This window comes from Fusarium mangiferae, assembly GCF_900044065.1.
Source record: "Fusarium mangiferae strain MRC7560 genome assembly, contig: FMAN_scaffold005, whole genome shotgun sequence".
In the NCBI taxonomy this organism is placed as follows: domain Eukaryota; kingdom Fungi; phylum Ascomycota; class Sordariomycetes; order Hypocreales; family Nectriaceae; genus Fusarium; species Fusarium mangiferae.
Window position 1 is genome coordinate 2,770,859 of NW_024573925.1, and position 25,489 is coordinate 2,796,347.

The following is a 25,489-nucleotide window of genomic DNA, read 5'->3' on the forward strand; positions in this document are numbered from 1 at the left end:
CCTTATCTTGAATCACCAGCTGTCCAACTGCACCGCGCCGTACGCATCAACTTAGTCCAATCAATTCGACACCAAATCCACTTCCCGTCTCGTGTCTTCGTCGAATCCTTGTCAAACTTCATCCTTGCTAGCCCTCTTTTGGCGTTCATCACTTCTTCGTCCTGGTCATTGTTGATATCTTGCTCTACGACTCTTGTTTGCAACTTTGTACCTCCAATTTCCACTCGCTTATCAACGCATCCGGATGATGCTCGACGCTCGCTTCACCTGCTAGACCTATTCAGCGATATCTTTTCGGGGGCCGGCCTCTAGTTTTATCTCGTTACATCTTCTCGAGGCTCTCGCTATCGTCAAAGTCGAAATATCATCAACTTCGCTCAATTGGGGATCCACCCCGTGTCGCGACGTCACAAACCGTCTCATAACGGTTGAAACAGCTCGTCCAACGCCGATTGCGGTATACTTGCCAAGAAAAACATTCGTGACGACGAAATAAGTTACGCCAACTCATATCTAATTTCCTCCGTCCTTATCGTCGCTGTTGCACCTGTCAGAACTAAACAACCCCAATCTTCTACCCTAATGGGTAAATCATGTCGGTATTCGCCTTCTTGCTTGTAAACTTTTGACTGACAGTTGTGTCCCACACAGCACAATATGGCGTCATTCTTGACGCTGGTTCCTCAGGAACTCGAGTATACATCTACAAGTGGAAGAATCACGCCAAAGCGACCAAGGATGCGTCGGCTGCCGAGCTCAGGTCTCTCCCAAAGATCAAGCTCAAGGAAAACAAGAAGATCCATCCTGGCGTTTCAAGTTTTGCAGAGAAGCCTGCGCAAATCGGTCCCGATCATCTGCAGCAACTGATCGATATCGCTCTCGACGAAGTCCCCGACAGCAAGATTCCCGAAACCCCCGTTTACCTCATGGCAACGGCAGGCATGCGATTGCTACCAAAGCCTCAGCAGTCGGCACTCCTCAAATCAATGTGCACCTACTTGCAGTCGAATACGAATTTCATTCTTCCGGATTGTGATGCCCATATTCAGGTTATCTCTGGCGAAACCGAGGGTCTGTACGGCTGGATAGCGGCGAATTATTTGCTGGGCGGTTTCGATCACCCTGAGGAGCACGACCATGGCAAGAATCATCACACTTACGGCTTCCTCGATATGGGTGGCGCATCTGCTCAGATTGCCTTTGCTCCAAATGCAACTGAATCCGCAAAGCACGCAGATGATCTGAAGATTGTGCGCATGCGAACACTCGACGGATCACCATCCGAATACAAAGTCTTTACTGCAACCTGGCTCGGGTTCGGTGCCAATCAAGCCCGCAGCCGTTATATCGAACGTCTACAAGAACACTACAATACTGACTCTACCCACGAGCTGCCTGATCCCTGCATGCCTAATGGCTTGCGAACTACCCTAGGCGGTGAACTTGTTGAGTCAAAGTCAGATAAGACAGTTTTGGTTGGCACAGGAAAGTTCGACGAATGTTTGACGGTAACCTATCCTCTACTGGGCAAAGACAAGCCCTGCGAAGACCAGCCCTGCCTTGTCAACGGCCAGCACGTACCCGGTATCGACTTCGATATCAATCACTTCGTTGGTGTTTCGGAATATTGGCATACAACTCATGGTGTCTTTGGCGGAAAACACAAGGCTTACGATCTGGCGACATATCAAAACAATGTCATGGAATTCTGCAGTCGCGATTGGTCAGACATTGAGGGAGATCTTGACAAACGCAAGAAATCACCGGAAAAGAAGGCAGCCGAGGCCCGTTTAGCTTGTTTCAAGGCATCATGGCTGATTAATATGCTCTATGACGGAATTGGCATCCCTCGTGTTGGTCTCGAAGGTAGTGCATCCAACGACACTATTAAGGACGATGGTGAGAAGTCATTTAACGACCCTTTCAGGCCGGTGGACACAATCGATGGCATCGAGTTAAGCTGGACTTTGGGCAAAATGGTCCTATACGCTGCCGGACAAGTTCCTCCCTCCGGTTCCGAGCTGCCTGTCGGCTTTGGAAGCAATGTGGACAAGGGGATAGCGAAGGACTTTGAGCACGCTGGCTCTTCACCTATCGCTCCCCACACAGGCAACGACGACGATGATGATGACCTGGAAGATCTTCTGAAAAAGCCTGGAAAGTCAACCGGTGGGCTCGTCGCATTTGTTCTGATAATTCTGTTAGTCGCCTATTTGCTCCGCAAGCCTGAGCGAAGAAGAAAGATATTCAGCATGCTTAGCCGGCGAAAGCGATCAGGGAAACCAGGCCGAGGCTCCTCTCTTGTCCAAAAACTCTTCGGACGAAACTTGGGGCCATCTTATGAGAGAGTAATGGAGGAGGGTGACTTCTCTGATTTCGAATTGGGCGATGTCGATTCGGATGAACACGACCATTCGGATAGCAGTAGTAGTGGTTCGCGAAAGGGACGAGCATCGGGTCTAGCGACACCTAGCATCTCTGCAGGCCGTGCGGACGAACTCACCCGCCCTCCGTCAGCAATGGATCGTGCCGGACTTGTAGTGCGGACTGAAAGTCGAGAACGGCTCTCGCCCTCACTGTTGAGTGCTGGCCGAAAGAGCCGCAACGGTAGCCCAACTCGTGCGAAGAGTCCATTCATGTCGCCTGTACGGGAAGATTGAGCGATTCGATATGATTCATGGGAACACATTAATGCGAAGTTTATTTTCATCTGGTATTTTTTTTTCCCGGGGGCAGCATAATGGCGTTAGCGAGTTTGTTGGAACTGGAGGAGCATTTAAAGACATGGCGTTCAAAAGAACGCATATACCATAAAACAGAGTCGTGATAGTTATTAGTCTGTTGGTTGAGTTTGGCGACGAAATTGGAGTCTCTCTTGGATATCACACAGTTACGATATTGGTTTGGAGCTTCTGGGAGTGTTTCGAAGCGATGTTGTTCTCGGTAGGGGCGTACGCTCAGTTGTGCGAATTGGTATTCAATTAATTAATCTTGTCAGTCACTCAAAGCAGGGGCTCTTGTCTGTTATGATCCCCGCCCTGATACCATACCAGCCAGACACGCCTTTTAGCCGTTGAACATATTCCCTACCCGAATGTTATGCACTTTGAGGCTTCGATCAGGCATTTCCAGAGGCTTATAAGCCAACACTAATCTGATTGCTTCTCCAGGAAACTAGGATCTGCCCGAACTCTCGATTCAAACTTGCGCCACCAGTTTTCAAAGGCTTTGAGCGGCACAACCTCAACACCACCAGGTCCTGCTGTACCGCTAAAACTTGATAGAAAGTTAAATGCGTTCTGGATGATGCGTTGTGCGAGTATAGCCGTACTGGGCTGGCCGCCTGATGGGTTGCCAGACTTAGCGGCAGCGAGCTCTTGTAAGCGCTGGCCAACAGACTCTTCTGGCTCCACTGATACACCAATCACCAAATCGCCGGCCTCTCCTCCACCGCTGATCTTGAACATGGCGCTCTCCTTTCCAGGACCTATACCTCCAAGGAAGCGAAAGTTGGGTGTGCCGCCTGACTGAGCTGCTGCCGCGACATCGGCGGCAGTTGCTAGGTAGATTGCTGCTGCAGTGTTCGGCGGGAGACTTATGCCTGGTAGCATAAAGACAACAATATGTGAGAAGTGTTTTGTGGTGGGGAGAGCGTAGAGTAGTGAGGTTGGCGAGGGGGTTGAAGAAGGCTCTGTGATGAGTGGTTGACCCGCAGGGACGATGCCAAAGAGTGGGCTTGACATGATGATACTGATATCAAGATGCGTAAGATATAGTCAATCGCAAGATCGATCGATCATGTGGTAAAGGAATATTTGATTCTAACCAGGGATGGGAGCGGAAGGCTGTATGCAGTGAGTTCTTTGTATAAGTTCGCTTTCGTTGTTTCGCTGGCTGCTAACGGAGTAGTCTAGTGTGGAATGATTGGTGGGTGTTTCGAGGATAATCTAGAAACAAGTGGAATCTTGGTGAGTACGGAGTACGTAGCAATGGATCTGTTCAGCAGTGACCTCAAGGGTTCCCTACAAAGGGGTGCTTTAGGGTAGGGGACAGGAGATTGCATGCCAAGTTGACCCTTGATGTTTCAACATAGGTACCTTAGTAGGTAGGGTGACGGAAACATTGAGAAGTCGGCTATACCGTACTATACGAGACTGAAGGTTATCGGGGAATGTGTCCTTAATCTTCTGCAGCACTTGGAAGTGTATCTACTATGTAGAGCCAAAATTCTGGGCTTACTTGGTCTCACGGAGCAGCGTGGGGCTACCAACATGTCACAAGTATCTCGTCGCTGATCTGGTAAAAGCAGAGCCACCTTAGTACCTGCCTTACCCTACTTCCTGATGTAGCTTCACCGAGAAGTCTAGACAGACAGACAACAGCCGGAGCTCCATATCATATCCATCTAATCACCCCCGAAGAGCATACAGTACATTTCGAGGGCAGGGACTTGCTCTACCGATCTCGCATATAAGCATATAAGCCATCGTTGGGAAAAGCCCTCAACTGCGCCAACCTTCCACTGCCAAACAGTCGGTACCTTGGTTAGTCAACATTGACTTCATCATCTACCTCAGGTATTTATTTATTTGATCATATACGATATCAGATCAGCTACGAACCAAGGACACCCCACCAACACAATAATCCAAGCATCCGTCCTTCCTTGCTTCAAGATGGCCAAAACAAACATCGATCTCATTGACGAAGTCGACATGTACGGTTCAAAATCCCTACCATTCTCATACAAGTGTAACTCATCTCTCAAGGTTCCCGTATGCCGAGACTGATCCCGATGCTTTCACCAAAATGAATGCCGGGCTCTATACTCTGGTATGGAGAGATAGCAAAGGCACATACCCTGTTGGGTACATCCTAGACCGTGTGGCCAGAGAGCTACACCAGGTTCCTGAAGAGGTCAGGGGAGAGATGGAATGCGATGACGAGAAGAAAACTATTGTGCTCTTTCAGGAACCTACAGAGGAACAACGTACTCGTCGCGCGGCGACCCTGGCCGACTATTGGCGGAAGAATGGGACATTCCCTCTTCTACGTCGCTGGCGCGACGAACTCTGGCCTGTATACGGACGAAGTGGCGAGCTATTGTTCAGCATGGAACGAGCTGCAATAGGCTTGCTTGGTACGGTGCGTTACGGCGTTCACATGATCGCGTATGTCAAGGACGAGACTGCACCTCACGGCATTCGCCTCTGGGTCCCTACGCGTGCTCGGGACAAGGCAACCTTTCCCGGCATGCTTGATAATACCGTGGCAGGTGGTTTGATGACAGGAGAGGACCCCTTCGAATGCGTCATTCGCGAGGCTGACGAGGAAGCCAGTCTTCCCGATGATATCGTTCGCAAGGGTGCCAAGTTTGTCGGCAATGTCGCATACATCTACATCACGGACGAGGGACAGGTTGGCGAAGGCGGCTTCATTTATCCTGAGTGCCAGTGGTTATACGATCTCGAGCTTCCCAGCGATGTAATTCCTCAACCCAAAGATGGTGAGGCGGAGAAATTTGACCTCTGTGACGTTAATCAAGTCAAGGCGGATCTCGCCGAGGGTCGATTCAAGTCCAACTGTGCCCTCGTCACCCTCGACTTTTTCATTCGTCATGGAATTCTTACTGACGGAAACGAGCCCGAGATTGAGCAGATCAAGCGGAGAGTGCGCCGCGACATTCCTTTCCCAGGTCCGCATCAAAGCAATTGGCGCTCATTGTGATTCTGATAGACCAGGCTCACAGAGGCGAGATAGATAGTCTTCGACTTTGAGAATCATTGGGGGCAACACGGCGGTTTTCGCATGGGTATCATTAATGTGACCTAGAGCTAGTGGTAACACAAAAGCCCATAGTGGTGGCGAAGAGCTATAGTCTAGATAAATGGACAAGTTTAGGCGCTTCTGATCATTTCTTGACGAGTAGGTAGACGTTGTCGACACGGAGAGGGGTCAGTTTTTTGATAGGGCCTTGAAGCGACATAAGAAGACCGCCGAAAGAGCAGTAGGCATTGCTATACGTTAGATTCAGTCAGCAAACTTGGGTGTTCCAGACTCGGTGACAAGGGGGCTTCATGTAAGAGACGCACATGGTATTTCCATCGAATGTCTCCTCGAACTTATAGATCTTTCCATGGCACACGTAGTCATAAAGGTCGGCGGCTGTCGCTGGCGCATCACCACCTTTGCCAACGTCTCGCCAGCCCTTCTCGTCCTCCTTGCTTCCATCCAGGGAGAGGGTAGTAGACAGAACTACGTGCAGGGTGTCTGAAACAGCACAGGGGAACAGCTCGATGTTGATATCTAGAGTCATAACAGTCTGAGAGTCGCTTGAAGTGCACGAAATGCGGGCGACACGGTCATACTTGGACTGATCATACTCAGTCACAGTGAATGATTCTTCGAACAGAGTAGCGTCGCCGCTCGCCATGTTGGGAAGTCGAGAAGAAGGAAGAAGAACGGATGGAATATATTGAGGGAGGAAGAGGGAGGGCTTCGTATCGTTATGATTTTCGCGTTGTCGTTAGTTTGCATCAAAGAAGAGAAAATGTTTGGATGCGGCTCGGAAAAAGTTGGTGGATACTTGGGTACCTCAGCTTGTAGGTGGGGCACACAACACCTACGACCTCAGGTACGGATACTTACCTACCTCTGGTATCACACACTCTCCCGTCTCTACCTACTAACCTACTAGGGTACAGCAGGCACTTGCATTTAACATCTTGGATGATTGTCCATTTGTTAAAAAGCGGAGAAAGAAAAAGTATCACTCAGCAACTCGCACATGAAAGACAATGACAATGTCTTTTCGCAAGCGCAATATCGTCATTGGAGCTGCCGGGTCTTCATCTCCCATCATTCGACAAGAGAAGTCTCTTGCACCCGGAACCAGACCATCTCCGTTAGATGGACGCTTGACTACCTCTACAGGCACGCAGTCTTTGGATCAGCTCTTGTCAGGCCATGCTGGAATGCCAATGGGAACTTCCTTGCTCGTTGAAGAAACAGGAACCACGGACTTTGGAGGAGTACTGTTACGATACTATGCCGCCGAAGGACTTGCCCAAGGACATCAAGTTCACCTCTTGGGGTTTGGTGATGCTTGGAGAAGAGAGCTTCCTGGTCTCGGCAGTCCTGATGGCTCTAAGAAGAGCAGCAGGCCAACCTCATCATCAGATGAAAAGATGAAGATTGCTTGGCGCTACGAGACACTCGGACAGCGCAACGTGCCAGTGAGAGGTATGCTCTGTGCGCTTCCTCCAAGGACGTTATGCTGACCTGCGACTTATTGTAGATGCCCAAGCACCAACAACTCCCGGACAGACACCGAGCACGTTCTGTCATGGCTTCGACCTGACCAAGCGTCTTGAAAACAGCGCCATCAAGGGTCAGCTGCACACAACCCCAGTGGAAGGTCCCATGGCATCTCCAACAAACACGCCGTTCCGCAAGTTCATTGCCAATGTAACCTCCCAAATCAAGAACTCGCCACATTCTACAGTTCATCGGATCGTGGTACCCAGCCTCCTCTCGCCTACACTGTATAATTCTGCTGCCAGTCAACCCAAAGAGGTCCTCAAGTTCCTCCATGCTTTGAGAGCACTCCTCCGACAACACTCCACCCAGCTTACGGCATTTGTGACTGTTCCAGTCACTTTGTTCCCCCGATCTACCGGACTAACGAGGTGGATGGAGTTACTATCCGATGGAGTTCTCGAATTGATTCCTCTGCAACACCAAGCTCAGGTCGTGCGGGAGCCTGGCAACGAAGACAAGGGTCAAGGGCTACTACGCGCCCATAGCTTACCTGTGTTCCACGAAAAGGGCGGTGGTCTGGAAGGTACCTGGAACAGGGAAAACCTATCTTTCAAGCTGAGCAGTTCCAGTGGGTTGGTCATTACACCCTTTAGTCTACCACCGATTGGAGACGAGGAAGAACCAAATAAAGCCTCCAAACCCAACGATCACAAGAAGGAGACTTTGGATTTTTGATGAGGAGGCAATTCAACGATCGACCTGGTTTATTATCCTGCCTTTGAGTCTCATGCTCAGGAGCCTTATCTTATCTCTCCCCCACCCCACTCGCCTAAAATTTTTATCACCTAAAAGCAGCTTCAAGCTCTTAACCTCTCTTCTCTTCTCTTCTTTCTTTCTTCTGATCAGCATCATCAATCTCAAAAGGTACGTCCAAATCAATCTTTTTCTCTCGCAATTCATCCACACGACTCGGACACAATGATTATACACTTATTAATCTGTCAATCCCCTGATTTTCTGTGACGACACACAATAAAATTACGAAGACGACTTATGATGTTGTCCTTTTCACACTTGATTATGCTCGCTATACTCCCAACGACACGCGCGCTAACTCCCAACGCTTCCACAGATATTATGGCCTCTTTCGACCTAGTCCCTGTTCGGATATCCAAGATCGCTGGAAGATATCTCATCTTCGATTCTGAAGCGGCTACGTTCCTGCGTCGGAATGAGAATATCAACGGTACTCTAGTCGGAACGGCGCCTCAGCAACCGACCCAGAACATCTTTCTCGGCCTTCCGATTGAACTCCGGCCTGAGGAGGCTGAAGCGTTATTGCATAAGAATGTGGCTTATCTTGTAGACGACGTAGCTGCCCACTACCATGTTCTCCAGAATCACAACGCCGAGGCGAGGAGGTTATACCTCGACTCACTTAGAACAAGAAAGCAGACAGCACAACAGGTTATTGCTGAGAAGAATGCCAAGAGGGTTTCTGAAGGAGCATTGAAGCGAGGGAAATCCCGCCGTGTGCCTTCTAGCATTCCCGACGACAGCATCACCACTAGTGAAACTAAACCCGCCGTACATCAGCAGGAATCGGCCATTAAGCCCCTGGGCGTCACCCCAACGTCCAGTGGGTCGCTGATTTCTTCAGAAGCTGAACGGACATACCAGGCCACTGACCCCACTCAAGGCCCTTTGTGCGGCTTTCTGCTTACTTCTGGTCACTACACAACTCCAGGCCTTCGCTTTGGTGCCAAGTATAGTGTTTACCCAGGCGACCCCTTGAGGTTTCACGCCCATTTCATGGCAAACCAGTATGAATGGGAAGAAGATATTCCCATATTGGACATCGTAGCAGGAGGTCGCCTCGCAACAGCTGTGAAGAAGGCGTATCTAATAGGGGCAGAGCAGCCCCTAGCGAATGTATCACGGGATGACCAACTGATGAGAACCTTTAGTATCGAATGGGCTGCAATGTAAGAGCTTTGAATATAATAGATGCTTTGCCGAACATAACCTGACAAGATGATTTGAGTTAAAAGATGAAAGTCCTTAACCATTGTGAATTCATGCCCATCCGCTCCCGAAATTGAAACAACGCAAATGAGTAGAACAAAGGCCGTAAGTACTTAATCACAGCAAAAGAAAAGAAAAATTACCGATTCCGTTAATTGTGAGTTAGCAGGAGCTCAGGGGACGAAAACGCGGCTGAAGCTAATAACCTCCCGGCGGCAACAAACGCATTTGTCAAAGTTGTTCATAGCAAGAGAAACGCGGCAGTCATCGCATAGACTCAGGCATCGACAGGGCCAGACAATAATGGTTCTGGGTGAACTTTGACACACCACACATTGCGGACCATCGCTTCCAAAACCTGATCCCCCGTTTTCCCATGATGTCTCGGAACATGCCACAGATGCAAACGCTTGCCGCCGTGATAACAAAAGCTGTTCCAAAAGACGCTCCTCTTCGTCAGGATCTAATTTGGTGCTGCGCCCCGGTTGCATGATGTTAGCTTTGGGCTGTAGTAGGCCAGATCCCGGGGAGGCCAAGACTCGAGTGCGTTGCAATTGCTCCATTCGCCGATATTTGGCGCGTGTCATGATCCCATCGCTTTGGAGGTGAGCAGACAAAGTTAGGGCCTCCTCACGCTCTTCAGGGCTTGTGGGATGCAGAAGGCGTGCTAGATCGGATAGTTGCATAGGTGTGTCATGGAAAGGCGTGCTCTCACGACTAATTTGAGGGTATCGTTGAGTAGGTGTTCGTTGGCCGTCGTCATTCTCGTCTTCTGACCCCCATACTTGGTAGTCATCCACTCCATCGCCGGTGGTCGACATAGAGACGACGCTTGTAGTGTCGAAGTCGTCATCTGAGTGAGGTTCAAAGTCGCCGCTGGAATCTGCGGATCCCCACCAGCCATTTTTCACCCAATATTTGTATAGGTCCCTGTCTAGGCTCTCCTCGTCTTGGTCTATGCATACACGCCTGAACTCGGCCTCGATGTCTGCCGTCTCCTCTTTCGGTATGCTTCCATCATTATATGAAGATGGTCCTCTTGGTCGTGGCTGTTTACGACTAGAGCTTTTGCTCTGGCCGTCCATGCTTTTTGGGTGCTGGGCAAGCCAAAGAAGCCATGCCGGCTGATATCGGATCCGTAGAGTCGCAAGACACCATAACAAAGACTTGGCGCTAATTCTTGCAAGAAGTTTGTTGATACTGAGTAGAAACTCCAGTGCCATAAGCCAGCGAGAACTCCTTTCAGACGCGCCAATGCCTGCATGAAGGTTGCGCTCACTACGTCCTTTCGGTATCTTCTGAGCAGCACGTTCGCGCGCGTACCCATTGGATGCAATTGACGGGCCCCCTTTCACGGGAATTAGGCCGATGGCACCGATCTGGTCATATCGCGAGTCGGGCAGGCCGCCGCCACCACCAATTAGTTTTCTTTGCAATTCCTCGGCCTCCTTAAACCGCTGCTCTTCCAGCCAGGTGCGTCGTTTTAAACTGATGCCTTTGTCCTCATTTAGGTAGACGGCTTCACTAGCCATAGTGATAGCGCCGAACCCAGTTCGCAGTAGAGCCGTGTAGAAGTCCATTTCTCGAGTGATGCGAATGGAAGAGAGCGATAAGTTCGCCTGCATGTTTTCATGGGCATGGATTAGACGCTGACGAATGGTCATTGAAGCCATGTCTGATGTCGAAGGGGGAGAGAATGCTGAGAGGAGCAAAGCAAGCCCGTATATGAACAAGCATATAGTGATGCCTAGTAGAACAAGGACATGTGGCACAAACCCTATGATGCAAACAGTTGGAAATCTGAGTAGACTCTGAGAGGATGGATTGTCAAGGTCAAAGGAGATGGCTGCCCATACAATGCTAGCCATAAAGCAGAGACCCCAGAATCCCGTACTGATAAGTCGGTACCTAGCTTGCAGATTGAAGATGCCGAGGATATGGCTCGTGATATGCGTCATCGAAGATAGCAAGGCAACGAGGAGGACTTCGGGCGAGGTGTTGACCCTTCTCATAACCATTGACCTAGTCAGAGCTATAGCATTTCCAAGCCCTGAGGCTGGGGCATCAGCAGAAGTTGTTTTAGTGAAAAGGTTCCAACCAAGCTGGTTACTGATAGCGGCATCGGCCTCTGCAAACGCAAGAGATTGTTCGAATAGTGTCATCCCTGTCTCCGGTGCGACGGGACGGCCCTGCACGGCACAGGAAACGGTCTCAAGGAACTGGCTAAGACAAAATGTTCCGAACAAAGGCCATAGCATGGACAAGGAGCCGGTCAGATTACGAGCAGAACCAGGTTCATCCGAAGGTATCATCCGAACGGCAATACAGGACTGTTCATCGGAGGCCGAGAAGAGTAAAATTGAACTCAAGGAATTAAAAAAGGCGTTTTGGTGTGAGAACATCAAGTCTGAGCTTTTGCTTGCATTACCCCATCGTAGCTCGGAAAAGTCGGATGAGGTCTGGCACTGAATAGATTGAAGTAACTGGCGCGCCTGTACTACCAATAGGATGATGGGAACGAATCGTAATAAGAGTCTTGTTGGCCATCGCAAGCGTAGGCGTCGTCGAGTGGCAGCGAATATGTGTGTCCTGTTGAGTATGACTGCCATAGCTATGCAACACAAAGCCCACTTGCTGGTGGCATACCCAAAGACACTGCCCAAGCTACGGACACTGTCAACGGGTACTCGTCCCATGGGAGCAGTGGCCGCTGTCTCAGACCCCCCCGTACCTAACAAGGGCTCCATTCTGTTTTGAATATTCGGGTCGGCCTCAGCAAGTATGGTGTTCGCGCCAACTACTTCTGGTATGTAATTCGAATTGCCGGTCGTCGTCTCGAGATGCTCGGGCACAGAAATGTAAGATCCAAGCTTCTTAACGAATCGTGGACCGGCCCAGACAAGGTCCTCTAGTATGGGCGCATAGCGTGTCACATTGACAGTCCAGACAGCAGGATTGTACCACGGACCAGATGCATTGGCAGAACTGAGCCCTGTGTTGGTTGTGAGGCTGGTGAGGGGTGATGGCGCAGAGGGGACGAACTCGTCGGCCATGGCCTAAGAGAAAACTATCGGGCACGAAGTTGTCGGAAGCGGATGGAAGGCAAGTTAAGAGAAATGAAGGCTGCGAAATAAACGTGACGATCGCAGGAGCGTTATTTTGATAACGAGCCACTGGGTTTCGCCGAGGACATTGTGAAGTGTCCTTGTTTGAAGCGTGGTTTGTTGGCCTAGGGAAGCGATGATGAGGCGAGGCACTGAGCAACCTCAGTGTTGACATGGAGGTGGAGGTGGTAACATGCGGAAACTACCTGTATCGACTATCGATATACCTACCTTCCATTACCTGCTAGGTAGGTCGAGACAACCTTAAGCCCAGACTGAGTTGGACTCACGGATACTAGCGCATCCTCTGGGGCCCACTGCAGCGGCCAAGCAGCTATTGGAGTGCTTGTACAGTCATGCACAGTGTTGTTAAAGGACATGATGTACCCACCTCAGGTCCCCTGCAATGCTTGCATCCACCCACGGGAAGTGGTCCCGATTTCGGCGCCAGACCAGTAGTTAGTAAGGTAGGAAGGCAGGCAGGTAGTGGAGCTCTCTTGAGTTTCAAATGGCGTCCTTTAGGGTAACTACTTACGAAGGTACGCTCAATTCTACTAGTAGGACATGATACTAAAGCTGGCATACCATTATCTTGTACTTTCATGTCCACCCACGGGATTAAAAGGGTTTCTCAACGCCGCCTGACATTGCCCCGAAAGAGCTGGACATCCTGCTGGGTCTAGCGTTTCTATCAAGCAACGATCCCCAAGTTATTCAGCGGGTTTGGAGCCTGAGAGGTATCTTCTTATTAGTTAAGTGTGCTTGACTCCTCTTGATGTCTGAACATCCTTAATAGTTTGTCTACCTCCTTCCATTTGACTTCATTCTCAATCATATGTTATGATACTTCAAAGAAGATCAATATTATTCTTCATCCAAAAGCTGTGTCCTACGAAACCATTCGAGCCAGGGCTTATCCAGAGTGGCCAAGAACGCCCATGACACACCCACATAAGGTGAAGGAACTCAGTGGGATTGCTTTAATCGAAGCACAAAGAACTTAAGAAGCTGGCCTTTGCAGTCGACAGAGCCTTTGATGATGTGATTGATTGAATGCTTAAAAACGCCCATGAAGTTGTGGAATATGCTGACCTACTATCCAATCAACCCGCGATGACTGATTCTTTGAGTGATGCAGCTACTGCAAGGTTGGCTCCTTTGCTTGCATGTACGGCACGGGCGACAAGGTCGCGATGCAGACTGGCATCTGATGAAGGCAAGCTTCCCTTCAGCCAGAGATTTGTGATTTCGTCCCGGGAGGGAAGATAGGCCACACAGCAAGCTGCGAGTATTTGCGAGTGTTCCGAAGGAACTGGATCGAGCACCATGATGGGTTCATCATTGTCCACCCCAGGCACCAAAGCCGCAACACCTCCAGAGACAGTATCGACACAGTCAATACCAGCATCCGCGAGAGCGGCGGCGGCAACAGTGATGCAGCCGCTAAGCACGTTCATCATATCCCATTCCTCGCTTCCATGTTCCACAGCTACCTGGCGGGCTTGGTCTCCTTCAATAATGGTAACAACCACATCCACTCCACTCTTGGGCCAACGGTCTGCAATGAGTGCGCCCCTGAGAGCTGCTTCAAGATGGGTGCTTAAGTCACGCTCGGTAGAATCGCGTAAATAACCCCTTCTTTGACGTGTTGCAAAAGGTGCGTATTTGATATGTGTAGAGAGGACCATGTGAGGGGAGAAGGGCGCTGATCGAGGTAGAGACCTAGGCCCATGAACAGTGCATGAAAGTTTCATGCCCTTACTGCTAGAATCTTGCCGTGATTCAATTTCTAGGTACGCCGATCCAGAGGCGGATGGGGTTACCCCAGTCTGCAAATCTAACCAAATGATATCAGTCAACTATTCACAATAGGTGACTACAAGTTGCTGAGAGAAGCGTGTTGGGAACTCACATTGTGACCTGATACCATTTGGAGCACGAGTGCGAGTGGAAGCAGCTAACTCATCTACTTCGTAAACAGGTGCCACTGTGATACCTCCAGGGCCATTAATTCGTCGTCGGTCTGCCATTTCGATAATTATTCCTTGTCTTCAAGATCTTTCAATCTCAGGGCATGGATTTTACCTGGAGTGGATTGAAAGTCATCGATGCATCAAACGGGGCGCTACGACGCTTAGTCATCAACGGCTCCATACACTTTCCTTCAAATTTTCTCGCTGGTCTGCTTCGAGTAATCTGAACTTTCTCTCCTCCATACATCGAGAGCCTGCTTTTTGTCAACGAATGTCTTCGACAGGCAAAACGAATCAGGACTTGATTGTCTTGTTCAAATATGTCGTGGGATAACTTACATGAGCCGCAGGGCCTCTCGATGACGATGAGTTACTGAGGTACGTGACGCGCCGCTGCGTTTTCACACACGCGCAACGATGATCCTTCACACCACTGTTCCCGCGAAACCTGAGCGTTTGAACAACATGCACTACCATCTGAGCACCTTACGATTCTTCTTCTTCCACACGATATCGGTGACGAGGGTAATGCTAACATCACAAAAGACTTCAGACCTTTTGCTACCACCTTCAACTGCTAGCTGTGAATAACGATACAAGGTCAGTCAGATTTTCCCTTTCCACTCTACACACAAGCTCCTTCGCATGTCGATGATGAGAAAATCTTTCATTCAGTTCTGCTACTGAACCATTGTGATGACTCCCAATTACCATACCAAGATCTCTGATAAACATCTTGCCTCCTCTTTCAATGTTGCCGCCGTTTGTTTCGATCCCAAGCTAACTATCAAATAGTCCCAAGCTGATTATTTTCTTTCCCTGCGAGTCACGTCCCAGAATTGTCTGGCTCGACCTCGGTGCTCGATGCAACATTGGTAAGTTGACAGCGAAGACGAAAGGGCAAACAAAGGAGCTGTGTCACATGATGACACAAGTTCTATCCATTCAACGACTTCTTCTTGACCAAGTCACCCTCCCGCACCGTAGGCTTTCTATGAGAGCCGATGACTGGTTGTGGAGTTGCTCTCTCGAGTGTCATGGAGACTCCAGTGTTTGGGCTTCTGGTAGCTCGTTTTGGGTTATCCAGTATCCTAGGCCGGTCGAGATGACTGAGTAAATCGGCTTGTCTGACCTATCACACGCTCCTTTTACACCCTTCGTCCGATTCTAGCGTTGGCTTTGAACAATGGCTAACGGGTGCAGATTCCTCATAGTGATCAGTGCCCTCAGCATTTTGTACAGGCTTTTGCTAAATCGAAAGTGCGGTAAGTTGTTGGTATCTGAGTGTGATAGTTGCCTTTCATAGTGATGATAAATATACCTCGCTTTTTCAATCTGACCTAATTTGTCGTGCCTGTCCCCAATTTTTGATGCTCTTCGAATTCCGAGTTGGCTTGTCAGTTGTGACATCAGCAGCGCCTGGAAGATGCTGAACGAATGGGAATGAATTTGACGAGAAACAAGAAACTGATAGTCATGCTTGACTGGTTGCGTACTCATCGACTGCTTCATGTAAGTGTTTCTTGCCTAGGTGTGGGAGCTTTTTCAATGGAACTTGAGCTCGGTGGTAATGGATATGTTTATGGAGAGCCATCTTCAACCGACTGAAGGGTCCGATAAGTTGTAGTTGGATCTGTACCTCCTACTGCAAAGTAGCTATGAAGGTTCAGATCGTAATCTGACAGGATCCCATTTTTAGAGACGAGCTGTGTGGATCGTATCGGCGTTCAGGATGACCTACTCGATCCACCTCACCCTCCACTGTCTCAAACCGAGTTAATGTCAAGTGGCCCAATCAAAACAGCCTCTCGACCCTTTCCCTTGACTAAGAGTAACTGAACACATGCATTTCACAGCGCTCGTTTCGCCCTGCCACGCAAAACCTCGTATCCCATTCCCCAAGCTACTACTAACTATCTGTACGTTGCTAAAGTATCTAGGTCGGCATTGGAGCCACCTTGCCCTTGCACCACGCATCACAGCACATATCATTTATTGCGACGACGCCTACGAGAAACGACACGATACAGTTGAAAGCGACTAAAGCCGTCAACAAACCATACTGGGGACGGCAGGGATTGGGTGCTTGATGCAGACGTTAAAGCCAGCATCACTATTTGGACCCCTGAACTTAGCCTCATATCTACCAACCTTCAAAGCGCAACCTATTCGATCGCTCTCGAGACCATCCGGTCCCTTGGCCCACCAGTTTCTGCTATCCAGTACTCTCGATCGACGCGCCGCAGAGCTTCTCTGCGCAAAAGCTGTCAATGCCATCCTATGACTTGCCAGGCTCCAATTCGAAGATGATGCCCCGGCATCATGCCGCCGCCTTTTCGAATGGCTATCCTCGTGGGAATACCTTTGACATCTCCCCTCACAAGTAAGATTTCATCTCCTGAAATTCTCGATTCACGACCCGTACACTACTGGTACAAATGTTCATGTCAATTAGCTGACAAGGCGTCTTAACTAGGTTCCAGCCGCGCACATTGACGCCCGCCCAACGGCGTCGCAATAAACTTCTCGTCCGCCTATGCATTGTAGCGGCGATACTGTTCGCTTTTAGTCTCTGGCTTTGGCCTTCCAGCCCCGTGGCTTCGCTGGTATCTTTCGGACTCCTTTCTGCTGGTGGTGCACCAGAACTTGAGACAGTTCGATACTACGACTTGACCACCGTCCAGGGCACTGCTCGTGGCTGGGAACGCGAAGAGCGCATTCTGTTATGTGTACCACTACGTGATGCCGAAGCGCACTTGGGAATGTTCTTTTCGCATATGCGCAATCTCACATATCCGCACCACTTGATCGACCTTGCCTTTCTCGTGTCCGATTCCAAAGACAATACTCTAAAGGTTCTTTCTGATAGTTTGGAGGCCATACAAGCCGACCAGGATCCTAAGCAACCATACGGGGAGATCTCAATCATCGAGAAAGACTTCGGGCAGAAGGTTAACCAGGATGTCGAAAGTCGCCACGGTTTCGCTGCTCAGGCCAGCCGACGAAAGCTGATGGCGCAAGCCCGAAATTGGCTTCTGAGCGCAGCTCTGCGGCCGTACCACTCCTGGGTTTATTGGCGCGACGTAGACGTTGAAACAGCACCTTTCACCATTTTGGAGGATCTCATGCGCCATAACAAGGACGTCATCGTTCCCAGTATGTTTACGTGAAGTAAAAATGTCTAAGATGAACCCCAATTTCTAACTTCTGTCCAGATGTTTGGCGACCATTGCCTGACTGGCTCGGTGGCGAACAGCCCTACGATTTGAACTCATGGCAGGAGTCTGAGACAGCTTTGGCCCTCGCCGACACACTTGATGAAGATGCTGTCATTGTTGAAGGTTATGCCGAATATGCCACATGGCGTCCTCATTTAGCGTACCTCCGTGATCCCTTTGGTGATCCCGACATGGAAATGGAAATTGATGGTGTGGGGGGTGTCAGTATTCTGGCAAAAGCCAAAGTCTTCCGATCCGGTGTTCACTTTCCAGCCTTCAGTTTCGAGAAGCACGCAGAGACAGAAGGTTTCGGCAAGGTAAGAAATTAGACACTTACCAAAACGGTCATCATTAACATGTATAAAACAGATGTCCAAGAGAATGGGGTACTCAGTCATTGGTCTACCTCATTATACCATCTGGCATTTGTATGAGCCTAGTGTGGATGATATCCGCCATATGGAGGTGAGTATCCCTCTACTATATTAAATAGATATTCGTGTATACTGACGCCGAGTGTAGGAGATGGAGCGGGAACGACTTGCCCGGGAAAAGCAAGAGGAAGAGAAAAAAAAGAACCAACAAAAGATCAAAGAAGAGTATAGTGACACCCGCAACGAGTGGGAGAAGGACAAGCAAGAGATGCAGAATCTGGCAGCTCAGCCAAAGCCCGTGAAAGACACACAGAAAGCTCCCAGCCGAGATGGGTTGGCCCAGCCCCATAATCAACAACCTGGTTCTGGCAACCAAGCCAAGGCGGGCTCAGTTAATGCCGCTCAAGGCGACAACAAAGCGCAAGTGGTCAAGCAGGAAGGTAACGCAGCAAGACAAGAAGGCAAAGCGGTTCAAGAGGGAGACAAACAAGCTGCTGTTGGTGCACAAGATGTGCCCCAAGCCAACCCAGGGGCCGCTCAGCAAGTCGGTAATGCGGCTGCTTGAAGAATTTTCCGTTAATATCTTCTCTTGTCTTGTTTCCTTAATCGCGTACAGCATCTACTTGCTGTATAATAGAATGGATGTCATCGGAGTCGTTGGTTGTGAATTTGTACACGTAGGTGGAGAACGGCAGACAGGTAAAAGGTGCGACAATTGGTTGGCATTGGCGTTTGGTTGGGAAGGGCTAGTTATTATCAATATCAAGAAAGATAAAAATCCACACGCTTTAATGATTACTATACTGTTGTGGACAAATATGAAGAAAAATAAACAAAGCAAGACTCCTGACTTTGGTTTATCAGGTTAGTAGGCACTAGGTAGTATTTATTCAACTAATTTTTACAGGATATGGCCTCATATCAATAGAGCTTCCCGAAAGGCTTGCTTTGAAGAAATGTGTTAGTATCCTTATAAACTTTTGATGCATTCATGCAATCCCTGAATTGTGATATCTTTATTAGTAGTTATGGAAGCTTGCAAATGAACCCCTTTTCCCATGCCTCTGCCTGAGGTGGAACTGTAGGTACCTACCTACCTACTAAACTAACCTAGTACCTATACGGTTCCTAGGTAAGGTACTAACCTAAGGTACCTTAAGGAGGGTAGTACCTCCGGGAGTCAATGGGAGTTTGGGTTCAATCGTACCGAGGCTGAAAGGTAAGACCGGCCGTCCTGGCATTCTCTGTTGCAAATCAAAATTGATAATGTTAGGAACGAAATCCGGCTGAATATTTTATCATTTCCAATATGAATTCCAAAAAAAACCACTAAAAAAAGAAAACTTATCCAGCCCCCAGCTGTGCATGTCTTTCAAGGGGCGAGGACAGATGGTGGCACCTGACCAATCAGCGTGGGCATGGGGCGACACCTGGAGAAGGACAGCGCGCAGCTTCTAAAGATCCTGGCATAAAGTTAAGTGGTACCTTGCTTTAGCTACCCAGTACCTACCTACAGTACTTACCTTACCTTAGTAAGGTATCTAAGCCATAAGGTAGGGACGCTACGTTGCGACTCTGTCTTTATCATCCAACCTCTCAACTCTTTCGAGCAAACTCGACCACAAACGATTTCCCTTTTAGTTTCGCTGGAGACGTGGTGCTTCCTCCCAAGAAGCTTTGTGTTCGGTTTCTGCGATATTTCGGACCTCCCTCAGCCACCCCCGAATTTGGGTCAATCATCAAGTCGCAAACCATCACCCACGATTACGAGGCTGCAATATCATGAGTTGCGATGAACAACCTTCTCTGACTATGGAGAGTCCTAGGCCGTCGGGAGTTTCGAGTTTCGAGGACCGCGCACTACCTGTACGGATGCAGTATCGAAGCCGGCCTGTGTCCGTCGCAGTTGACCCCGTGTCGCTGGTCATTTCGGAGTGCATCTCCATAACTTCCGCTATCCAGAAGCATGCTCGCTCTCCACACTCATCCGTTTCCGCTATTCTTGGTGGGAGCCCGAATCCCGTACAGCTTGGGCCTCCCAGTCCTTCACCACGCGGACGAAGTAAGAGCCCCGCGGCGAGTATCAGCGGTGATGCTTCCCATGATGGACTTACCAATCGCTGGGGTCTTCGTGGGCAGAGGGGAAAGAGCATGCAAGATAACCCCATGATTGCTGGCTTTGGCAAACTAAGGCATGAGCTTGCTGGTGTTAAAGGTATGGTTGGCCAACTAGTCGCCATCACTCCTTTCTTCACCCATGATGGCTGACATTTCCCTTCTAGATATCCGATCATTCGACGCCCCTGCGATCCTCGCCCCGTTCCTCCACGTTATCCAAACTAAGGGTACCGCCGCCCCGATCACAATCTTGGCCCTAGGTGCTTTAAGGAAGTTTCTGGCCTATGGTTTCATCTGCCCCGAGTCACCACGGTTTGCCTTGGCCATGCAATCTCTGTCGAGTGCCGTTACACATTGCCAATTCGATATCAGTGATTCAGGTCAAGTCGAGGTTGTTCTTCTCATGATTCTGAATCTGATGGAGGATATGATGTCCGGTCCGGGTGGAGATATTCTGAGCGACGAGAGCGTTTGCGACATGATGGGTCGTGGCCTCGCCATATGCTCACAGCCTCGTTTCTCCCCTGTTTTGCGCCGCACTGCTGAAGCCTCTATGGTGAGGATGTGCCAAATCATATTCGAAGATGTGAAACACCTCGAGGTTGAAGCTTGCGTTGTCGCAAACGCCTTGGATCAGCAAGTTGATGACGACCGCGATGGCGTCAGAATGGAAAACCCCGCTCCCGAAGCAGGAGGACTGCCTGCCGAACCTGAGAGCCTGGAGGTACCTGGAATGTCTACCCCAGACCCCGAACGAAGCAGTCGGGACACCACGGCCACTTCTGAAACGGCGCTGGCAACTACAAGCGACGCGACAGAAGAGACGGAGTCTGTAGATCTCAGGCCTTACTCCCTCCCTTCTGTTCGTGAGTTATTCCGGGTATTGGTAAACTTCCTCGACCCTCAAGATCGACAGCACACAGACACAATGCGGGTTATGGCATTACGAATTATTCACGTCGCCCTTGAGGTTGCTGGGCCCTTTATTTCTCGACACCCTGCCTTAGCAGGTATCGCTGAGGACCGATTATGCTGTTATCTGTTTCAGCTAGTAAGGTCTGACAACATGGCAATTCTCGAGGAGTCGCTAGTTGTTGCCGGTACGCTGTTGGCCACTTGTCGTGGAGTACTTAAGTTGCAACAGGAGCTGTTCCTATCTTACCTGGTAGCTTGTTTACACCCAAAGGTTGAGATACCCCGCGAGCCCGGTATCGACCCCTCTCTCTATGCTGGCATCCCACAGACGCCCAAACTGGTCAAACCTTCACAGTCATCACAGCCCAGCAGTGGCCGATCGACTCCAGTCCCCGTCAAGGACCGTCAAAAACTTGGTCTGGAGGGTGGATCCCGGAAGCCAGATGCGCGCCAGGCTATGGTAGAAAGTGTTGGGGTCCTGTCGCGTATGCCGACATTCATGGCGGAGCTCTTCATTAATTACGATTGCGATGTTGATCGGGCGGATCTCTGTGAAGACATGATTGGGCTTCTTTCCAGAAATGCTCTCCCTGATTCTGCAACCTGGAGCACCACAAGTGTCCCTCCGCTCTGTCTCGATGCTCTGCTCCGATATATCCAGTTTATTGCCGAAAGACTTGACCAAGATCCTATCTATGGAGACTTTCCTGACCCTGCGACATTAAGGGAGCAAAGGCGAAAGAAGAAAATTATTATCAAGGGAGCAAGCAAGTTCAACGAGAAGCCTAAGGCAGGTCTGGGCTATCTGGAAGCACAGGGCATCATTAAAGACGCCACAGATCCTGTTGCTGTTGCCAAGTTTCTCAAAGGCACTTCACGGGTCAATAAGAAGGTCCTTGGCGACTTCATATCTAAGAGAGGCAATGAAGAAATTCTCGGAGCTTTCTTGGACCTTTTTGACTTTTCTGGTAAGCGAGTTGACGAGGCACTTAGACAATTCTTGGAGTCATTCCGACTCCCCGGAGAGGCGCCCTTGATTGCTACGATCGTGGAGGCTTTCTCCGAGAAATTTTGCTCCCACGACACTACTGGCGAAGTCGCAGACAAAGATGCAGTCTACATCTTGACGTATGCTATCATCCTGTTGAATACTGATCAACATAACCCCAACCTGGACGCCAAGAAGCGCATGACGTTGGAGGATTTCGCAAGAAACCTCAGGGGAACCAACAACGGCCAAAACTTTGCTCCCGAGTATCTGCAGACTATCTACCAGTCCATCAAGTCCAACGAAATCATCCTGCCTGATGAACATGATAACAAGCATGCCTTTGACTATGCATGGAGAGAACTGCTTCTCAAGACAGAGTCAACTGGTAACCTTGTAATATGCGACACAAACATTTACGATGCTGATATGTTTGCAACGACCTGGAAACCTATTGTTTCTACGCTGTCCTATGTATTCATGTCCGCCACAGATGATGCCGTGTTCGCCCGAATCGTCACTGGCTTCGATGAATGCGCTCGCATTGCCACGAAATACCAGAACTCGGAAGCTCTTGATCAGATTGTTTATTGTCTAAGTCACATGTCGACGTTGGCAACCGAAACACAGTTCAACACTTCCCTGAACACTGAAGTTCAGGCAGGGGCTGGTAGCGTTATGGTAAGCGAACTCGCTGTTAAGCTCGGTAGGGATTTCAGGGCCCAACTTGCGACTCTTGTGCTGTTCCGTGTCGTTACTGGAAGTGAAAATCTGATACACAGGAGTTGGAAATATGTTAGTAATCGAGCCTTTTTAGTTGAATGGATGCTCACATTGACAGATGATTCGCATATGGCTCAATCTATTCACCAACTCGCTCATTTCGCCGTTCTCTCCAAGCAACTTGCCAGGCTTACCGTTGCCCCCCATTCCACTGCAAACGCCATCACAAGTCATCGACCGAGTCGCGAGGAATGCGGACACTGGTTTCTTTTCGGCCTTCACGTCATACATTTCTAGTTATGCTGCCGACGACCCCCCTGAACCATCCGATGAAGAGCTAGAAAGCACACTTTGTACTATCGATTGCATCAAGTCATGCAATATGACTGCGGTGTTTGAAAATATTGCGTAAGTTGTATGTTTGTATAGTCAGGATCAAGCTAACTATCTGAAAGTAATCTGAGTCCATCCGTTGCTAAAGTCATCGTCGAAACACTTGTTGATCAACTCCCCGAGGATTCTAGCACGACCGTAATTAGTGTCAAGCATGAGAGTTTGCCCACGTCTCCCACGAATGGTCACGTTCGACCGCCAGGGCATTTGGAGTATGATCCAAGTGTTGCATATATCCTAGAGTTCTGTACACTCTTGGCGTCACGGGATGCGGAATCCATCGAGAGCATGGGTAAAGTTGTCTTCGACACACTACAAAGTGTTCTTCGTGATCCAGCCCGATACCATGCCATTACAGTTTCCCGGGCGTCTTTCTATGCCCTCAAGCTACTCAATATCAGCTATGTAAGTTTTGTAACAAACGCTTTTAAACTTAAGCTAATTATACAAGGATCATGACTTCGTCAATGTTCCATTTCTGCTTCACACGATCTCGACTTTGCCACAAGAGGCTTTGGGGAAGAACTCGGATCTTGTGTTGCAAGGTCTTTCGCTTTGCATCGAGGAGTCTGGCCCGTTGAAACGAGAAATGATGACGTCCCCTGATTTTTGGGCAATACTGCGAGCCTTGGCTCAACGTCCGGAATCAGCGGCACTTGTTTTCGAAATTTTGGAGAAGGGAACTGCTGGAACTCCTCCAGCTATTATGGCAGATAACTACGAGGCAGCAATATCCCTTCTGAATGACTTTGCCTCCGCTGCCACCCCTCGGCGACCTAACATGCAGACCCGAAGCCCTAGACCCCAAAGGCCAGTTCTCTCCAAGCAAGAAAAAAAACGGTGAAACTTGACAGACCCCAAGCTTTGAATAAAACACTGATATGATCCCAGGAATGCGGAAGCAGTTAGCCGAGGCTCCAAGGCTGTCAACATGCTTTATAATATGACGGATCGAATCCCACATCTCATGCAACAGTCTCAACTTGAGAGCAGTGAAGGTGTGTCATCCTCCAAACACTGTTATCCCAATTGCCATATTAACAAATCCACAGCCTGGTCTGCATATTGGCTGCCAATTTTTCAGGCTTTAACCACTCAGTGTGCAAACCCATGCAGAGATGTCCGACAACTTGCGTTCTCCGCCCTTCAACGATCTCTTCTGTCCCCAGAGTTGACCTGTAGTGACCCTAAAGAGTGGACTGCTATTTTTGGTAAGGTTCTGTTTCCATTAATCATCCAGCTGCTCAAGCCTGAGGTCTTTCTGTCCGATCGAGATGGAATGAGCGAGATGAGAGTCCAGTCTGCCTCTCTTCTTTGCAAAGTCTTCCTTCAATATATGGTGCTCCTCTCAGAATGGGACGGAATGCTGGATCTCTGGATCAAGATCATTGAGATTATGGATCGTCTTATGAACAGTGGCCAGGGTGATAGTCTTGTGAGTTAACATATCCAGCTGTGCAAAGATACAAGCACTGACAAACAGTAGGAGGAGGCTGTTCGTGAGAACCTCAAGAACGTGCTGCTATTTATGGCCAGTAGTAAGTATCTTGTGTCACCCCACATAGATTCGTCGAAGGAGGAACTTTGGTCAGAGACCTGGAAGCGCATAGATCGATTCCTACCTGAACTCCGCGGCGAACTCGCTCTCGATGAGTCCCCGAGCGCGAACAAGGCAGACAATCAGACCACTGAAGTGTCGGCACAGCTTTCGGAGAAGGAAAGGGAGATCGAGAAGAAGTCTGAGACTAAAGAGGACCAGATTGCTAGCAACCCTGTCACGACAGAAAAGGTTACTCAAGTATAAATCTTGCTTCGCTCGGAAAAGACTGGGAAAAGTCAGAGCCATCAAGATCATGTGACCAAAATATCTGCGCATCGGCATTTGGATGGAATCTACTGTACACTTTAGATGTTTACTTGACAGAGGGTTTTGTACAAAATCACAAATAGAACGCCTCTATCATCGGCTCCAAGAGCTAGATTGACAGATGTTCGCTTGAGATAAACAGGGCGATAAACGCTTGAACTAGAATGTATCCATCCACCTACCAGTACCAACCAGTTGTGATATCAAACATGCCCTCAAAGCCCGATATAGATTGATTGATTGCTACCTATGGCTTGAAAGGAGACTTTGTTGCAGCGTATTTCTTGGAGTTGGTACATGTGTATATATTATTGTAGTTAGCAACGTTTTTGTGGACCAGCACCTCGCGGCGTTAGTCATTCATATACCCTGACTGAGAATGTGCACCCGGGTAAAGGTTCCTCGAAGCTTCAGTGTAAAGACCAGCCTACCTTGGCCACCAAGACGCCCCACGAACATGCTCTCTCAGTCTTGGAATGCCTTGGGCACGTATTTATGAGGCAACATCGTTATTCTTTCCCTCTGCTCGAT

General features: G+C 49.2%; 10 protein-coding genes across 10 annotated transcripts; 6 read left to right on the plus strand and 4 right to left on the minus strand.

Moving 5' to 3' along the window:
- Positions 1 to 582: 582 nt before the first annotated feature.
- On the plus strand, positions 583 to 2,660 carry FMAN_12530 (uncharacterized protein; the record flags this gene model as incomplete). The annotated part of the gene is made up of 2 exons (XM_041831484.1): positions 583 to 595; positions 652 to 2,660. The coding sequence occupies 2 exons, from the start codon at positions 583 to 585 to the stop codon at positions 2,658 to 2,660; spliced, it is 2,022 nt and encodes a 673-aa protein (XP_041682043.1).
- Positions 2,661 to 3,149: 489 nt separating this feature from the next.
- Positions 3,150 to 3,743, minus strand: FMAN_12529 (uncharacterized protein; the record flags this gene model as incomplete). Its single annotated transcript, XM_041831485.1, has 1 exon — positions 3,150 to 3,743. One exon carries the CDS (start codon positions 3,741 to 3,743, stop codon positions 3,150 to 3,152), a length of 594 nt encoding a protein of 197 aa, XP_041682044.1.
- A 933-nt stretch (positions 3,744 to 4,676) lies between these two features.
- Positions 4,677 to 5,727, plus strand: FMAN_12528 (related to thiamine pyrophosphokinase; the record flags this gene model as incomplete). Its single annotated transcript, XM_041831487.1, has 2 exons — positions 4,677 to 4,717; positions 4,770 to 5,727. 2 exons carry the CDS (start codon positions 4,677 to 4,679, stop codon positions 5,725 to 5,727), a joined length of 999 nt encoding a protein of 332 aa, XP_041682045.1.
- Positions 5,728 to 5,911: 184 nt separating this feature from the next.
- On the minus strand, positions 5,912 to 6,433 carry FMAN_12527 (uncharacterized protein; the record flags this gene model as incomplete). The annotated part of the gene is made up of 2 exons (XM_041831488.1): positions 5,912 to 6,017; positions 6,093 to 6,433. 2 exons carry the CDS (start codon positions 6,431 to 6,433, stop codon positions 5,912 to 5,914), a joined length of 447 nt encoding a protein of 148 aa, XP_041682046.1.
- Positions 6,434 to 6,803: 370 nt separating this feature from the next.
- On the plus strand, positions 6,804 to 7,995 carry FMAN_12526 (uncharacterized protein; the record flags this gene model as incomplete). The annotated part of the gene is made up of 2 exons (XM_041831489.1): positions 6,804 to 7,242; positions 7,298 to 7,995. The coding sequence occupies 2 exons, from the start codon at positions 6,804 to 6,806 to the stop codon at positions 7,993 to 7,995; spliced, it is 1,137 nt and encodes a 378-aa protein (XP_041682047.1).
- A 402-nt stretch (positions 7,996 to 8,397) lies between these two features.
- FMAN_12525 (uncharacterized protein) lies at positions 8,398 to 9,249 on the plus strand (the record flags this gene model as incomplete). The annotated part of the gene is made up of 1 exon (XM_041831490.1): positions 8,398 to 9,249. The coding sequence occupies one exon, from the start codon at positions 8,398 to 8,400 to the stop codon at positions 9,247 to 9,249; it is 852 nt and encodes a 283-aa protein (XP_041682048.1).
- Positions 9,250 to 9,458: 209 nt separating this feature from the next.
- On the minus strand, positions 9,459 to 12,338 carry FMAN_12524 (uncharacterized protein; the record flags this gene model as incomplete). Its single annotated transcript, XM_041831491.1, has 1 exon — positions 9,459 to 12,338. One exon carries the CDS (start codon positions 12,336 to 12,338, stop codon positions 9,459 to 9,461), a length of 2,880 nt encoding a protein of 959 aa, XP_041682049.1.
- Positions 12,339 to 13,492: 1,154 nt separating this feature from the next.
- Positions 13,493 to 14,419, minus strand: FMAN_12523 (uncharacterized protein; the record flags this gene model as incomplete). Its single annotated transcript, XM_041831492.1, has 2 exons — positions 13,493 to 14,226; positions 14,302 to 14,419. The coding sequence occupies 2 exons, from the start codon at positions 14,417 to 14,419 to the stop codon at positions 13,493 to 13,495; spliced, it is 852 nt and encodes a 283-aa protein (XP_041682050.1).
- A 2,249-nt stretch (positions 14,420 to 16,668) lies between these two features.
- On the plus strand, positions 16,669 to 18,519 carry FMAN_12522 (putative ANP1 protein; the record flags this gene model as incomplete). The annotated part of the gene is made up of 5 exons (XM_041831493.1): positions 16,669 to 16,745; positions 16,839 to 17,518; positions 17,578 to 17,897; positions 17,950 to 18,045; positions 18,103 to 18,519. 5 exons carry the CDS (start codon positions 16,669 to 16,671, stop codon positions 18,517 to 18,519), a joined length of 1,590 nt encoding a protein of 529 aa, XP_041682051.1.
- Positions 18,520 to 19,736: 1,217 nt separating this feature from the next.
- Positions 19,737 to 24,895, plus strand: FMAN_12521 (uncharacterized protein; the record flags this gene model as incomplete). The annotated part of the gene is made up of 8 exons (XM_041831494.1): positions 19,737 to 20,169; positions 20,237 to 22,770; positions 22,817 to 23,106; positions 23,154 to 23,496; positions 23,543 to 23,931; positions 23,983 to 24,089; positions 24,144 to 24,526; positions 24,578 to 24,895. The coding sequence occupies 8 exons, from the start codon at positions 19,737 to 19,739 to the stop codon at positions 24,893 to 24,895; spliced, it is 4,797 nt and encodes a 1,598-aa protein (XP_041682052.1).
- Positions 24,896 to 25,489: the final 594 nt, after the last annotated feature.